Source organism: Arctopsyche grandis, chromosome 10, assembly GCF_051622035.1.
Source record: "Arctopsyche grandis isolate Sample6627 chromosome 10, ASM5162203v2, whole genome shotgun sequence".
NCBI lineage: Eukaryota > Metazoa > Arthropoda > Insecta > Trichoptera > Hydropsychidae > Arctopsyche > Arctopsyche grandis.
In genome coordinates, this window is record NC_135364.1 from 12,814,137 (window position 1) to 12,832,585 (window position 18,449).

The following is an 18,449-nucleotide window of genomic DNA, read 5'->3' on the forward strand; positions in this document are numbered from 1 at the left end:
GATCTCTCTAAGTGAATAAAAATTTTCCGTCTCGTGCTCGTATTGCGTTCATTCCGGTCGAGTTCCTTTCACTAAAAGTCATTGAAGTTGCAAAAAACTTTTTGTGTCGTAAACCCACAACGCGAAGGATTATTATTATATCGTGGTATCCTTTATATAAGTGTTCTATCAACAATAGCGCTATTCTTATATAATTAATTGAACAAAAGCAGAAACAAACTGTCAAGGTTGTCGTAGAGGCGTTAGATAACACGCCTGAAAAATTATGACATATTGTTTTATTTTATTAGGAATTGTGCGCTTGAAAATATTCGATTGTATTATATTGTTGAAAAAAATGAAAATTCGAATGTGTTTTTATTTTTACGTGTATATATTCGAAATATGTGTGTGTGTGGAATTTTTTATATTTGAGGTCATAATCTTGAACTTGATTATGTTTTAGATAAAATATATGAGGTATAATATTAAAACATACTCGTAAATTAACGATTTGAAAATGTGCCGAAATAAACACGATTTATTTTATTTTATTCACATATTAATTTTCCGTAAAAATTAAGCGTTTTCTTTTTTTGATATTGATATTGAAGATAACTATAAATAAAATACAGTCCTTGAATATAACATATTGTAATATTTGTAATACTATTACTAGCTTTGAGTATATTGATTTAATGTACATTCATGTATTCGCATGTGCAGTTTATTAGAAAATTAATTCAATTAAAAATAAATGGGAAAACACTTCCTATATTGAATCAATATTTGAGTATTGAATAAATTTCGTCATTATAATTCGGAATGCCGTTATAAATAGTACTGAATTGTGATCATAAGGCGGGAAGTCATGTAAACCATGTGAATTATTCGACCTTGCTAAATATCACATATTGAAAAAATATAGCCGCAGACACGCGCCCGATTGTGGGGCTGATTGATTTATTAGAATTGCGAACTTTCACATTGACATTAATTATTATGACAATGTTACACAATGCTAAACATACAAATACATTTATGGATTGGGGTCGTGCGATGATACGATTTCTAGAAAGTGTCACGCTGTGCGTTCGATTCGGATTATTTTGGGGAAGGATTGGGCTACGGAAGTGCAGTTTGCGTAATCAAAGGTCCTCCCGATCGATCGTTGCACATGATTGGGCGTTGAGGACGAGCGAAAGTGGCTTCGGTTTCCTGCGTCTCGTTTGCGCAACTCCGCTCCAAATAAGAGCCTTGGCTGTCTGTTAGATAGAAAGTGTATTGGGCGCGGCCTCGAACGGCCTTCGGATTGCCGATCCTGAAGGTGACAGCTGGTGCCGGGTTCAGAGGTGCCCCTTCGGGTAACAGGATGTTTGTGTGTGCCGGACAGGATATGTAGATAATAACGACGTTTGTATGATTTGGTTCAGATTTATGTCCGGTGGATTTTTCTGAAGGCTTTTGAATGGACCTATGATATATATCTTGTATATTGAAAGATTGTATTGTTAAATTAAAATTAATTGAAGTATAATACTTACACTTTAGGGTATTTATTCAAAGGACAATAAGTTTTTAAATAATAATTTTAGAAGTGATGAATGTGAACTTTGAAAAATTTTATTTATGTACTTATACATTGCACCGTATTCAGAAGTCCCGCGTACGTACATATGTAAGAATATTTTATCCATGCAAAATTAAAAAAAAACTTTTACATTGTCACTTTGAGTGTGTTAAAATAGATGTTGTATCATAAATATATATTTTCATTTTTTTTTTTGTTCTTTTCAGTCAGTGAAGTGAGTGGAGACAACGAAATGTCACTGACATTTTTAGTTTTTTCGTTGTGCTAAAATTTTTATTTTGTTTGTAAATATTGCATTACATTATTGAATGCTAAAATATTAAAAATGTCTGAGAGCTATTGGTAAATTTTTTAAAATAATATTTTTATGGTATTTAGCAGTAGGTATGTAGATATTATTTCAACTCTATTCAGAAACGCTTATTTGTAAGTGTAGTTTTTTTTTACACGAAGTTGAATTATCGATTTTTTATTGCTTTAAATTGTTTTTTATGACTAAAATCCATTTTTGTACTTTATTTATTTATTTATATAATTTTAGCTATTTAGCTAATTTAAAAATACATTCTTAATTACTAAACTAAAAGTTATATGTACTGTACCTCACAGAGGTGTCTCTTAGCACCTCTGTGAGGGACACTTGGAAGAATACATGATGTTATAAATTTTTCAGTTTTGTTTAAAATGTTCTTTCTAATGAAACAAAAAATGTATTTTTTTTAATGATCCAAAATAAGTGTTAAATACATAGGTTCAAGACAACATTGTCATAATTCTGCCCTTCTATCGGTTTCTTCAACTCTACATATTTTATTAAAATATATTTGAGGACATTGACTGTCGTAACAAAATTTGCATTGAAACTTTCTATCGATGGGAATGTCGCTCGCATTTTTTTACAAATTTAAAATTGTAATGGTAATTTTTTGTAACAATTTCCTAGGAAAAGCACAGAGACGGACACGACCTTCGCAACCAATGGCGACGGGGGACACTGCAGCGGCGGCAGCCACCCCACCAACCACCACTTTGGAGAGTCAAACGCGCGAGCAGCCGGCAAACCCAACAATTTTCACTCGTCAGACGGCCGTCGCTCGGGCAGCCGACTCCTGAGGACGCGTCTCCGACCAAAGGCGCCAGTGCCTCGAACAAAACCAACGAATCACATACATTTTAATCCATCGACACCGGTACGTCGACCAGACCACGGTCACAAACAGCTACCGCGTGCGCGATCACATTAAAATCGATTATATTACATTATAATAAAGCGCGCGTTGTTATTATATCCACATAACAGTACGTATTTGTATCGTACGAATTGGAAATTGTCCGTTTAAACGTCGTCGATCGCTCGTCTCGGATGTGATAGTGAAGTGTTGTGTGAAAGTCTGTAAAACATGATGCTCTCGTTAATGCCCGCGCACATTTTATTTTGTATTATAATCGATTTCAGTACGCGAGCGCGTAGTCATTTTTGTCATTGTTTGGTGTGAATTTTCACTATTGTATATTGAACGTTAAAAATAGTATATGCGCGGTTCGTTTAATTGGTAGTAAGTTGTGTTTGTTAAATTGGGTCGTGTTTGTTTTGTGCTTTTCAGGACTTTTAGTATCGCTTTTGGACTAAAAAGATCTGAAGATGAGGTGGAACATGTGGCGCTTGTCAGCGTTGCTCGTCGCTCTTTTCGCAATTTGTTCAGGTGAGTGTTATCGCTAAAAATTTTCTTATTTTAAAGTTTAAATACATACATATGTGCGTTTTTCTGTCGTATATATAAACCACAAACAATTTAATATGAAACGGCAGCTTCACATTTAAAACTATTTAGATATTTTTTCTCAATGGGAAATTTAAATAGCTTTTGACATGATTTTTACAAATAGGTGTTTAGATAAAGAAAATAATCTTGGTTGTATGTAAGTTTATACATAGGTACGTGTTTATGTACATACATAAACATATACATACATGTTTTTAACATAAAATCAATTCAGTTATCATAAATTGTATTGAAAGTAAAGACATACATATATATCTTATATATATACATATATATCTATCTATGTATTTATTTATTTACAGTTTCAATAAAATTTAATTATTCAAAAGATAAACCTTTTATAAAAATTTTCACATATACATATGTACATACATACATACATATATGTAGGTAGAAAAAATAGATATTAAAAAAATAACAAAATAAGAAGAAGTAATAATAATATGTATAACAGTAGTACTAATGATAGCAGTAAAAAATAATATCAATAATAAAAATGATTATAATTATGATAATAAACAAATAATAATAATAATTATGATAATAAACAAATAATAATAATAATTATTATAATTCCATATGTCAGCTAAATAATATTAAAAAATATAACAAAACACATAAAAGTAATTAAAATAATTAGAAAAAATAGTAAAAAAATTACAATTCAATTGAAAAAATTAATTATCAACACCCTGTTATATGTATATTAAAATTTTAATTTAAATATTGCAAATCATTTTCAATATAAATCAATTTCGTTTAATTTTTCCTATTAATCAAATGGTGCCCAATTTATTTATCGTTATTTCACCTGTTGGTTTAATTGTTTTTGCGAGACAATTTCCTTTGAATTAAATTTCCGAAAGTCGTTTCAATTTTTTTTGAAGAGGTTTCAGATTATATTATCGTGCTTTATATTTTAGACAAATTTGTCTAAAATTGTAAAAAAATACGTCATTGTTTCCCATAAATAAATAAATTATGGATGAATCATAGTGAAGATATATTTGCATAATTAATTAAAAATCATGTCGTATTCAAAAATAATGTATTCAAAAATTTATATTAAACCATTATTTTATAGATTTTCTCTTAATTTTCGATCATACTATGTACATATATGTACATACATATGTATGTACATATGTATATACGTACATATGTAAGTACCTACATATTTAGGAACAAAACTACTAGCCCCGAATGTGACGATTTTCCTCTCCGTATTACGGCAATGTAAGGGTTACCGAAAAATGTCGTTTGGCCGACGACCTTGGTCGGCGCGTTTTAATCGGTAATCAGTTATGGAAATGAAGCTGTGTGTCCCATTTTTCCGCGATACATTCGTAACGTAACGTTAACGTGAAATCTGCCGTAGCCAGCAGAACAAGTCAACTTTACGGTTTTACTTATAATATATTATATGTACGAGTATGAATCGTCGATCGCTCATGCGCCTTCACCGCACTCTTAACACTTTCTAGGCTGCAGAAAATTCGCCCGTTCCGCGGGAGAAAACCTCTCTGCTAACAAACAACACGGTCGCGTATTGTTGTCGAACCAAAGCGCCACAATTATAAAGCGTTCACGCTCTGAACGGTACATATTTTCGCCACCGTGCAATTTTACGTATCGACGGATAAATTGGCATTGAAACTGAACGACGTCAATCATTACTGACTGATAATATCGTAAGTGTTGTAATTTTGAATTCACGCTATCCAAACTGCAGCCGTGGTGGTATTGCATCGTGGACCGAGTTGTTCAGGTTCAGCTATCGATAAGACCGTTGAATTTGTGCGATTTTCTGGATTTTATTAATAATGCCTGTAATGCCACCATCTTCAAAGCTTTAAATAAATAAATAATGTTGTATTGTGTGCAAATTTGAAAATGTAATCTTTGTATATATGTATGTATGTATGTATGTATGTACATATGTTCAAATTTAGATTGCCCGTTTTCTGTAATTATTTTTCGATAACTTAAAATGCTGTGTAGGTATATTATTTTCCTATTTTTCTAAATTCGTAATTCAATTTATTATTCATTTTATGTAAACTCCAAAAAAGACACATCTATAATTCAGTCGTTTGTTTGTACAATTTTAATTATGTATCAGTTTTTATCTTAAAATATGTCACTTGTCATTTCAATATGTCTATTCAAGTGTAGAAGTAACGATCGGAATGGAATTGTGTAAATCATCATCAGAAAAGGTTGCCCCTTTATTTATAATTTTAATGAAGATATCCATACGAAGATTAACCTTTATTCGCACCTTGAATTTTTGATATTGAATCTCGCGAAGGTTGCGATTATCGTAAGAAGAGGCCACCCATTCAACTTACTTCGAATGTTACTTTTGTAAACGCTATATTTAATTAGCAAAGGTCAAATGATTCATTAATTATTTCAAAAGCACGTTATTATATTTGATGAGTTAATTTATCTTATATTTTGGGTACGCTACAAAAAATACACGCATATTATATAAATTACATATATAGGTGAACTGGGATAGTTAGAATACGTATGTACATACATATGTATATCATTAGCACGCATGCGTTTTGCAAGAGACTTCCGGTCGAGTTGCAATAGTTTAATCGCGAATAAATATGAATGTTTTTACATATTCGGTGGTGCAACATGTGCGTGTTTTATGGTATAGTCTGTATATGCAATGCAAGAAAAATTTTCTGTACATCGAACGACACACGTCTAGTATTTTATAACACGCGGAATTTCCTTGCGTGTTAAAAAAAATTCGGTATTACGAAACTTTATGGGCAGAGTTTGTGTGGGCATAATGTTCGCGTGATATTTATAAAATTTAGGTTCATACATACATATGTATATATATATATATATATATATATATATATATATATATATATATATATATATATATATCGATTGTGAAGGTCCAATTTCGAATTTATTAGAAATTATTTAAGGAAGCTTGCGAGTTTTTCCCGAGATTTATGCGTCAGGCTATTATTGCTCATTTAAAATTCTATTATCTCTTGTCTTTTTTATACATATGTTAAACATGAAATATATTTGATAATTCAAATTAAAATACATAAATACATATACTAGATAACTTGGTTATGGTAGCAAATTTTATAGCCGAATTTAATGCTGCTTTATAGCGAAAGTGTTAATTTTCTTCGTGTCCCACCAACGAGGACAAGAAAGTTCTTTGGCCACTGTAATAGAGTAACAATTTTTACGAAACGAGTGTCAATTTATGATCTCGTTGTAATCAAATGTCGACAGACATACGTGTCAACACAAATATTGACGCAAGTTATAAAAAAATGCTACAAACAACCATTTTTCGATCGAGCGCGACAAATTTTTATAACATTTATGATACAAATTCAATATTTTTTTATCCAAAAAAAAAAAAACAAATTTATTCACAAAAAGATGTTGTGTCAGTTATTGACTAATGTATAGTATTCGTAATTTTAAATTTCTTGAAAATTGGATGTTATTTCATACTCATTGATTGAACACATAATTTAGTTGGTTGATTCAAATATTTGTAGGTTGATTTACCACCCAAGGTAGAGTACAGCGATGACAAATATTACCAATATTTTGGATCAGATCTGCCATTGAATTTTCTGAAAGATTAATATTTGTTGGATCTGTTTATACTAATATGTTGAAAAGGTCGAGTGAAAAATTTATGTAAGCCATTGATTTATCTTTAGCTACTGGTCAACTCGGGTCAGTATATACATATGTATATGTACATGTGTATGTAGATACATACATATATATTCAGCGTTTTTATTATTGCTATTTGAGATGAGTTCTTCTAAATATACACATCTTAAATTGTGACTAATATGAATCTTGTATCTTTGAAACTTATTGATGTAACTATGTATGTACATATGTATATGTATAAGGATTTTTTAAAATATTTAATGTGTAGGTTCTATTTAACATTTTTCATTGATTATACATATATAATTTATAGGAGCTTTAATTACATAGCTTATACTGTAACCAGAACGCATTATATTATTTGGTGGACAAATTCAAAGCCATGGAGTTCCAGCTTAATTGCAATTTATCGTTGAGATTTGAGACGCGCAGTGCGATATAGTATATTTAACGCGTTTTAACAGTGAAAACATAAGAAAGTTGTTTCGAATCATGATCGATAAATTTTAAAATGAAATCGTCAATGTGCGGACACGAATATTTATGTTAATCCCGCGGTATAAAAGTCATTGCATAATAGAGTTGTGATATATTCACGTGGAAATATGTGTATCTACTACCTAAAATTATAATATTAAATTATACTATACTAATGCTGATTCGTCGCGGTGAAATCCACACGGTAATTGGAGTATGCGCGTTGTTCCGTATGCAGAGAGCGACCTGCGACCGTTCATCGTATTTGGCATATATGTGTGTATGCAAAGCGTCTCTAGAATAAATATGAGATATAGGATATGTTTTATACATGTGAAAATATGCGGCGACCGGGTGAAAGGCAATTTAAACATGGCAAATCCTTGAATTACTTGTCCAGTGGTCGACGAGGTCGACCATGTTGGACATTCAGAAGCGTAATGGTGCGATAATTATATTATTATATTATTTTTAGCGTAGCATAGGCGAGGTTCGATCCGTTTCTCGCGAATCTGACTAGACGAAGGGGGTGTGACACAATTGATTGCTAAAAAATCATTTAAAACACTGTATTAGTGTCACTGCGAAATCGTGACACTTTTTGATATAAAAAGTCTCGTTAAATATAAAAATTACGAGAAGAAAGTTCCAACGATGAAAATGCGTTCTTGTTTATTGTTAATAAACGTTTAAAGACGATGATAGTACGTAGTACTTACATATATTACATATCCACATACTAGACCGAGTTTAATTTGTACAGCACATGTATTTCAATGCTTGAAAATACGACCTTAGCTATGTATATACTAACCCGAGTATATAATTTATTTATTATTAAAGTGAATAGTTTTATTTTGATTGCAATGAAAAGTAATGTACAAAAAGAAAATCGCACCAGTGTCTGGCGCTTATATGTAGCTGTAACCGACTTCGATTAACTGTGTATGTATACACAGATTAATCGTCACGTTTGAGTATTTGAACAGTGGTATGCAATAAGAACGTATTCAAATTTGAACTATAATTATTTTGATTTTATTGATTTGGCCCAAATTTTTTGTCTACGTCTGATTTAGAGTGGTTCTTTAAACGTTAAAATTTTTCGGTGACATTGGCGCACCCAAGTCAATATTTAATAAAAATTCGACAAATTCTATATCTATACGTACACTTTCGATCGTCGACGGTAAAAGTGTGACAGTTTTTGTGTTAAATTTCTAAAAAAAAAGTATCACAACGTATCGGTAAACCGAGGGAGCAAGCAGACCAATAGCGGTAAATTTAACATGATAATAACGATTACGTAACATTTGTATCTAGATTTATTTTGTCAAATGATCACTTTCATATTCGATTGTGCAGAAGGAAGTGAACAAATAATATAACAATGATACGCTCTTGATATAATACTACACTTTGGGTATGTACATACATATAGATTTCAATTTGGACGGTCGAAAATTATAAACCGGAATTTCTCTTTGCAAATCGTATTTGTATATGTACTGTCTTGTGCCGTGTATTGTTTTGTTTATGAACCGCTGATGAACGGTTCGCTTTCGTTTCATTGCACTTTTCGACTTGTCCCGGCTAATTGAATAGTGATTGGTTTCATGAGTGATGTGTGTATGTGGAGATGTGCTCTTCCTCCATTATCGAAGTGTTGTGGTGGTTGCAAGATACCTGCCAATTTTGCAATGGTGAATTAAGAGCGAGCTGTGCCGGCGGCTCAGGGGGACCAGCTGATCGGTTTCACTCGACGCGCTCTCAATTCCACCTGCTCTTGTCCACCGGGACAGTGATTCTCAAGCGATGGCCCAAGAAAGATGCTTTCAGAGAAACCGAGCCTGGGATTCGTATAATATTTTTCGTCAAAATTTAAAATTTTGGTACTAAATGTAATCTGAAACTTAATCTAGGTTTCTACTTACAACGGTTGACTTTCGTACTGTGTATTAGTATGAATGTCAAACTGAAAGGTCTATCGTTAATGTGAATACATTAACGATAGACCTTTCATGAAGATGTTTACTTCCGGTATTCGTTTCGTTTCAATATAATGTAATGATTAATTGAAATTAATATTTTAGTCATTTTCGGATGCATCCGTCTATGACCAATGAAAAAATTGTGGGTATGTGTGAGTGCATCGACAAGTATGGAGATTAAAAAAAACAATTTTAGAATACCATGAGTATGCCAGCAGTATGGCTCGGTGGTTGGGGTTTTGCCTAACACCGAGACGTCGCCGGGTACGATCCCGTGAGTTGACTTCGATTGAAAAGAATTTATTCTATATATTCTATACATATATTATAGTATATTATCTGTAATGCTGCTGGTCAGACTTGGATATTTGTGACTCAAAGTCGATCGTTTCCTATCAGAGTTTGTAAATTTTTCTGATTTCACCACTAATTGAATTATGATTTATGTACAAGTTTAAAATTCAACGGGTGACGTCAGCATCAGATGCGCGGACGCGTTCACACATACACATCCATGAAGACACACACACGCTGGCGAATAGGCAGCGTTTAATGAGCGGTCAAATTTTTACTATTAATACGCGCGCGCGCCTATAAGTTACCTTACATTCTATTTATAAATAAAGATACACGAATTTAAATAAAGTTATACATATGTACATATGTTATATTATAGATGTATACCTATAATATAACATATGTATTACTTTATTTAAATCCGCGTATCAATTTCTTTCCGAAGCCATCCGTTTAAATCAACGGGCATAACATTAGTTCTTCATAAAAATAGTTGTTTGTGGCGTATGTTTAGTACTACAGCATGTGAACATGCGTTTTACTTTTACCGCGACAGACTAGTACCGATTTACACTTAGTTTGATTATTATTCAAAAGTATACACATTCGATACGCATATATGTATATATGTGTACATATTGTTCGTATACATTTGTATTATAAAAAATATATACACGTATACACAGTCGTATGTCAGGCAATAGTGTAGACCTTGACTTTTCCAATCAGCGGAAATTATAAAATAGTTTATAAATGTCATCTGGATATAACGCAAATTAGTGCTTTTTGTAGCGCATTATTGATTCTCAATTATAGTATGTATAATTTATAACTTCCAATGATTATTAAACCTTTAGTGTAGTGTTTATATTTTAAATTTACGATTGATGATAAATATATGTATGTATGTATGTCCGTTTACTATCGCGAAAGGTTAACGTTTGTATATAATTCTGCATAGATTTTTTCGACGAAGAAAAAAAACATGTGAATACAAAAGGTCAGTTTGCATTCACACACAAGGCGTTTATGTAAATTATATACGTAATAGGGCGTAATTATCGTTTTATTAACGGCTAAACCATCATTGATTTGAATATTTAGAAGTTTAGGTTTTGTTGTGTATGCATGTATATGAATGCAGTGTCAAAGTTCATTATTTTCTCGAGTTCATTTTGTTTCTGGTTTTACTTGATATTATTTTTGCGGCACAAAATATTGGTAAAAGTCAGCGACTGCAATTCGCAGTCGTCGCTAAAATCAGATATCTTCGACAAGTTATCGAAACGGTTATGACGCGTTGATATCATTTTTGCAATACCTTTTATAATGATTAATTAAAAACCTTATCGATTTGCTAATGAGACCAAGATAAGCGACCCCAAGGTGATATTGTAGCATTATGAATATAATTAGCGTTTTTAATATTTGATAATGTACGTGAAATATTATAATTGTAGTTTTGTGAAATGTTTCCGCCGAAATTTATTTTTTTCTTTATAATAACTGATTTTGATAGATAGAAAAAAATATGTTCGTTGATGAGAAAAACTCGTGAATATAAACATTATAATTATCGTAACTAGAAGCGTGTTTTCCTATTTTATTCATTTTCCAATGCAGTATGAAATTTTTTTATATTGTAGATTTTCACAGCAGGAAGTTTCGCAAAGTTTAACCTATTCAGTGGTTTAGTTTGTATAATTATAGTGTTTAATTATTTGGTCAGATTTTCTTAGATAAATCTTTAGAATACATACTTATGTAATACATACATAGATATATGTCGAGATTATGTTTGTTGAATATGTACATGAATATATGAATACTAACTATTTTTCCAAAATGTTGAGCAGTTTTTAAAAATACTAAACATTTATTGGTATTTCGAATTAATGAATGAAGTAAAAATCTTTAGTGAAAGTCGTGTGTTGGCCGCTCTAGATTTTTTCATGATGTCAATTTTTGATTCAACATACGTTTTTATTACAGTCGCACTTATAATAGAAAGTTGACTATTTTTTTGTCACTTCGATAACCGTTTCTGTGTCAAGCTTTATTAAATACGCATTAAGACCAGAAGTATTTCGAATTATTTAATTCGAATCGTGTGTCCATTAATTCGAAATTGGCCTTAGGGTTATACTTATACGAATAAAGCTCACACGCGTTTTTATTACACCTATTAATTTTATTTATGTATCCCATGAATAAGTCATAATACAATTTGCAACGATTAGAGAAGCGACATTTTAACGGGCGAAATCGAATCGACATTTTGAACATCTTGTTACATTATGTATGTATATACATACATATATACCTGGTGTATTAATAACGATGAAGTTAATTAATTGGAATGATATATTGTAAATTGAAGTGTCAAATATTGCACAAAGCAAATTATGCAACGCGAATTTTTTATGTTCTATAAACATATTTCATATCATTTTAAATGTCGCTGCAACTTCAAAAGATCATCACAAATATTTCGAAATTTTTGTGATAAAAATTTTTATAAAAATTAAATAACATTGAACACATGAGAGTAGACTGTGGTATTAAATTACAAAGAGAAACAAGAAGCGTTTGCGTATATATATGTATAAGAATACGAATGATTACAGTAGAAAACTTGTGAAACTCTCGACTAACGAAGCACATCTCCAGCATAGTGATCGGTTGATCGATGTTTTTACTGAACTGTTTATTGATTGTGTGCTTCTCAAACTTTGTAAATGTAAATTGAATAATAAAATAAAATTAAATATTCGAAGGATTTCAACAACATAATATTATATTTAGAATTTCCTTCAACTTTTCACATTTTCCAAGCAAGGATTTCTTATATATTTTTTATAAAATGTGACGCTCGTACAACTCGTTATCTGCTATTGTAAAATTTTCGAGTAGATTTTTAAGCATTTAATCATTTTTTTGTATATTTTCATAATTTGAGCATTAATATAGAAACTGGTATAGGCAAGTGCAACAAACAATGAACATTCGTTATAACAGTAATGTGCGTACACTGCAAACAGGTTAATGACTGGTGTTGCACGCTATATCAAGAGTTGGTACTGGAAAATTGCACGTAAATTCACCGATTTTATCGTACAATTCGGTGTCGGATAACTTAATCCGAATTACAGGTGTCACATCCAGGTGACGAAACTCGTATTAAAATGGCCGTCGTCGTTCCGCAACGCGAATCGACACGGTGTTTTACATAACGTCTCGTTGCCGCAAGACCGAATTCGATACCTGGACGAATTGGCAACCCGATCGAGTTCCTAGCGAGCGTGATAAAATACCAGAATGTACACCAGAAACCAGATTGCAGTTTCACTTTCGGTTCGGTTCGGTTCGCTCGGTTTTTTCCTCTGGTTCGTTAGACCGAAACTAGAAGACCTTCGGGTGTGTTTGTGGATGAGGTGGAAGAGTGAAAACGTCGCTAACTGTAGGCAGTGGTCATCGTCACATGTTATGTCTACGCAAGTCAACCAGAACTGTTTGCGGTTTAATTAAAAGCTTACATTCGATTTATATGGACTTTCTCTATGGAAATGTTCAAGCGTGTTTTGAGCTGTAGGTCAAGTTCATTGAGCTAAATTGATATATGTACTCTCCATGGCATTACGTTCTTATTTCGAGGAAACGCTACCAGAAATACGTACATCTATGTCGGTATAGTGTACAAATCTTCATATACTTTCGAATTATTATGATTGAAATTGTGAAGTTCAGTTGCTATGTTTCTGGGCGAATATCTATCGTCGGCATATACCATTCAACTGATTGCGATGAAACTACATGAGTTATTGTGTGTATGCCCACGATGGTTTCTGTAAAAACGGGAACGGGAAAACAGGAAGGAATGGCATTGCAACGCAATAATTCCAAATGCTTTCACATCGCCACCTGCGTTGTTAGGGTGCATTTGCGTTTTTCCGACAAATTATCATTACTGTAATTTAATTTGATTATTAAGTATTAATTTTAAACTGAAACATTGACTTATGGAAACACATCGAGAAGCACGAGCCAAACGCTGGATAAGATTACCACGACGCTAACTCGGGAACGGGAAAAACGAGAACGGGAATTGCAACGCAAGCCGGGTTCAGCTAGTTATATAATTAATTGGATTTAGTTGCCATAAATTTAAATTCATCGTGACCATATGGCGATTAGTTATCGATAAAGTTCTAGTATTCTTTTCTAACAGTCGTTAAGACGACGATTTAGATAATAAACTGCCGAAAGCCCAGATGAGGTCGGGATGAAAAAATCTTCGTTAAATATAAATTATGTTGCGATTAAAATTATTATTTCGAAAGTTTTCCTTCTTGAAAATAATGTCAAGTTGTCCCCCACCGAAACTATAAAAATAAAATGCGCATTCTTTTTTATATTTGATTACGGAAAATAATATATTTTATTTTCAAAGATTGGCATTTTTTTATTGTTTAACAGTGTAGTCTGATATAACTTTGAATCGTTAAAATTCTTTATAAATTTCGAAATTTATCTGAAGTGACCTTTGTCTGCGTTCCGCTGAAATTAGTAATTGTGAACGCGTTGTCATATGCCCATTCAAGAAGAAGAATAAAAGGAAAAAGTTGGTCACCTCTACGTAGATGCCAAAACAGATTAGTCTGAGAAAAGTCCAATCTTGTGTGGGAACACAAAAATGTTCGAGTTTGCACATTTGCAACTCAGTTTTGACACACTCGCGTCACACGGTTTGTAGATACAATCGTTAAATTCGCGTGTGTATGTGCTCGGGGTTTCATTAGACGCATTGCCAAATCGATGACCTCTTCAGTCGCAATGTCCGATATTACGAACAGAGCGGTTCTTATCTTCAATTCTAGACGCGTCTGAAAATTTAGGTGCTATGTGTCTGAAAGTGGCAATATTTCGCATTTCGGTCGCGGTCGAGTTGAGTAATTCGCCTCGTTTCTTTCTTTCTTTCCATCTACGAGACAAGTGTAACGGTTCGTGTCGATGAATTTGAATAAATTACAATTTCCACACAATGGTTTTATTTTGTATTTATTACTGGTCGACTCTTTTTTTTATATATATTCCTATGTATTTTTAGCACAGTTGAAAACCTCAAAGACGATGTCGAAATAGGAGCAATGCAGAAAGAAGAATTTGCCGTGTTTGTGAAATCATCGATCGCCTTTGAAGCTATTTCATATTTTGTCATTTCTTAATGTGACCTGAAAATATGGTTTTATTGTGCGAGTCACCATTGTATGCAGTGAATGTTTAACTTCAATGGTTTTTATTCCCTTCTGTTCACTTTTCCTTTCCCTTGATTAAAACAAGATAAATGCACTCGCTTGAAATATAATACAAATCTCATTAGTTTATCTCACGTGTGAAATCCTCTCTACGTGAAACGTATTCTCAAATGCAATTTCAATACTTTATCACCAGAGCATAAATTTTAACCAAAACGTGAAAATTTCCACGGTACGTTTTGAGCCGGTCACAAACACATGTTCATGTGAATCTGGAAGCGAACTTTGAATATATATATATCTTGCTGACCTGTATGACTTTGATTTAGTAATGAATTATACACACGTTCTATTCTATTCTAGAAATTCCAATAAAAATGTCTTAAATTACTTCAAAGTCAATATGTCATACACGATAAAATAAATTTTCATATACATACACAGAATTTTGACATAGATACATACTCGTAAATACATCAGTTTCATAATTTATATAACTGTCCGGAAAAAGGCAATTTTGTTCAATTATAATAGCAAAATTTATGTACGCAATGTTACTGAAATAACAATAATTAATTTAAATGAATTTAACGTGCGCGATATGCTAATTGATTGAATTTAATTAATATTTAGTTTAGTGCATGATTTTTTAATTGTTTTTTACTTTCAATATTATTTGTAAAGTAAAACAACTACGTGTGCTTGAAAAATATGCACATTTAAAATATATATATATATATATATATATATATATATATATATATATATATATATATATATATATATATATATACATATATATATATATATATATATATATATATATATATATATATATATATATATATATATATATATATATATACTACATATTATCCCTATATAACATAAATTACTTATTTATACGTTGGTATTTAAACTTGGAATTAAATTATCCTTGAAAGTTCAATACCTTATTAGAGCATTTTTATTTAATTTGTGAGTGAAATGGAAGGTTTTCCCGATGCGTGGTGACTCGTTTTGGAATCTTGATCCTTCTGAACAGGGAGGCCTTGCTCTTTATGGATCCACCCTTTCACCACCTCGAGAGATTGTTGCCCTCAAAGAACTTCGTTATATTTTACTTGGGAATCCTCTCATTGCGAAAGGATCTTTGGGGTCACGACTTTATCATCGGGAAATAATGAAATCTTCTTTTGACATATGTATATATATCTTATATATTATTTATAAAATAATTCCAGTAATTTCTAGACGAGTCTGCAGTGGCCATATAAAGCCAAAAAATTGAACCAGCTTGCAAGTTCATCGGAGAGTAATAATCACTTTCTACGGTGGCTCCGAGCAAAAGTGTTCCGACCAGTTGAAAGTGTTTCTACGTACATACATATGTACGTAGTCGTCTTCATTGGTCAGCTGGTGGTGCATTTATAAAAATCACCATCAGGTTCTTCTCAATGTTTACTCATCTCATCTTTGAACGATGTACATATATGTATGTATGTATGCATGTTATGTTAGAATAGTGATAGCTTACACCAATGCGCATGTAAATTTCACTTGCGTTTGGCATTTGAACCGACGTGTTCGCGCCGTTGGTTTATACTAAATATTCGATGTATGTAATTGTGCGATCATGCTTTGAATATTGAAAATTAAATGGGTACAATATAATCAATCAACCGTGTCTCGAGGCTGGAGCGAATTATGTTCTCCGTATTTGGAGTATAATATAAGTTAAATTGTGATAATTTTATACATTCAATTGTGATATGTATGTACTATGTAGTTTAAATGATGTTATACTTTGAATACGCATTGCCTATTTATGGGATATATTTATATATACGCCTTTAAGTTTTATACAGAAACAAATTCTTGGAAATCTATGTACAATGTTTGGCAACGGAATTTATGCGGTCACCATAAACAATACCACTCAGGATCATCATTAAAAAACGATTGAAAGAAACTTTACAAAGTATGTATGTATGTATGTAGTGGTCAAAAAGAGTAATGATATAAAACAGCACTCACATTCAACTTTTTGAATTTTGAGATTTTTGAAAGCTTCATTTGAAGACTAATCGAATCATTTTTAATATCGTTAAGAATCAAAAACGTGTTTTGGGAAACTTTAATTAAACATAAATAATTGAAATAAAACCTTCGAGGAAGTGTTTTTAGAATTTATTTTGTGTTTTTTTTAAATATCAAACAAAATCGTGTCTTGTTAACATATTTTTTACCTCAAATTATGTGTGTAAAATTTTAATTTAATGATTTATCTGTCGAAAGAGATTGTATTTATGGTACATTTTTTCAGTTCTAAAAAGAAGCCTTTGACTTTTTCGATACGCGTGTATTCGCAGGTGTTAAATGAACCATAAAACCATCTCCATGATTTATAAAAATTGATTAATGGATACATTTCACCTCGTCGAGGCATGCATGCACTCATGTTCGTAAAATTTTTTGATAAATTTTAATTCGGCTCATTTGTAAAAAGATATGTAATTTTTTAATGGCAAATTCGAGCCTTGCGAGGCCTTGGGGCGTTGTTGTGCTCTCATTTTTCGACAAATTGAATAAGCATTATAATAATTATGATGAATTTGAATGTCGTGTGAGAATTGCGTTTATTAATTTTCAGTCGTCCTCATTGAGGTGTCAAATTATTTCTACATTTAGCCTTAGAAAAGCCTTGTCCTTGTAAAAAATAAATTTTGATTTCGGTGTTTATAAAATTAATACCCTACATACTTTTTAAACATTTTTATGATACGGAGGTACGTTTATTGATAGAATTATATAAAAATTGATTTATTTATCACCAATTTCAATTTTCTGTCTGCATTCGAGGAAATTTTTTTCCTGGATGTTTTCTCGCCTTTTGGAAAAACAATGAACTACTATATTTATACCTATGTATGTATGTATATACATTATTTCGCTCATAATCTATAATTATAAATTACTAGTGTTTTTACCCGGTTTCGCACGGTATTTGTAATATAAACCGCTTAAATTAAACATGGGCAATCTGAAAGTAAGCATTTTATTAAATTTATTTGAATAGTTTTATTTTATTTAAATTTATTTGAATGTTTTTTTTTCTACGAACCAACAATAATTACAAAGTCTCTTTTGAAATTATATATTAGATTTAATATCCAATTATAGAGACATACTTTTCATAGAAATCCTTAGAAATTTGTTGACATGTATGCAAGCGTTCTGTGTATTTTGACATTGTTTAAATAGTGACTATTTGATATAAAATATGCGACGTATCAAAACATTGCATTGTGAAAAAGTGACGCTGAAAGCCCGCAACAAGATTGATGATTTTTTAAAAATCTCAACTCGACATCACCGATAAGCGTCG

General features: G+C 31.7%; 1 protein-coding gene across 1 annotated transcript in view; it reads left to right on the forward strand.

Annotated features, from left to right (window-relative positions):
* The first annotated feature begins 2,644 nt into the window (after window positions 1-2,644).
* Cda5 (Chitin deacetylase-like 5) overlaps window positions 2,645-18,449 on the forward strand; it is an 85,240-nt gene continuing 69,435 nt past the window's right edge. Inside the window, exons 1-2 of the mRNA XM_077439168.1 lie at window positions 2,645-2,760; window positions 3,175-3,273. Of these exons, the coding sequence (XP_077295294.1) occupies window positions 3,213-3,273 (61 nt within the window). The 5' untranslated portion in view covers window positions 2,645-2,760; window positions 3,175-3,212. The remainder of the gene's footprint in view (window positions 2,761-3,174; window positions 3,274-18,449) is intronic.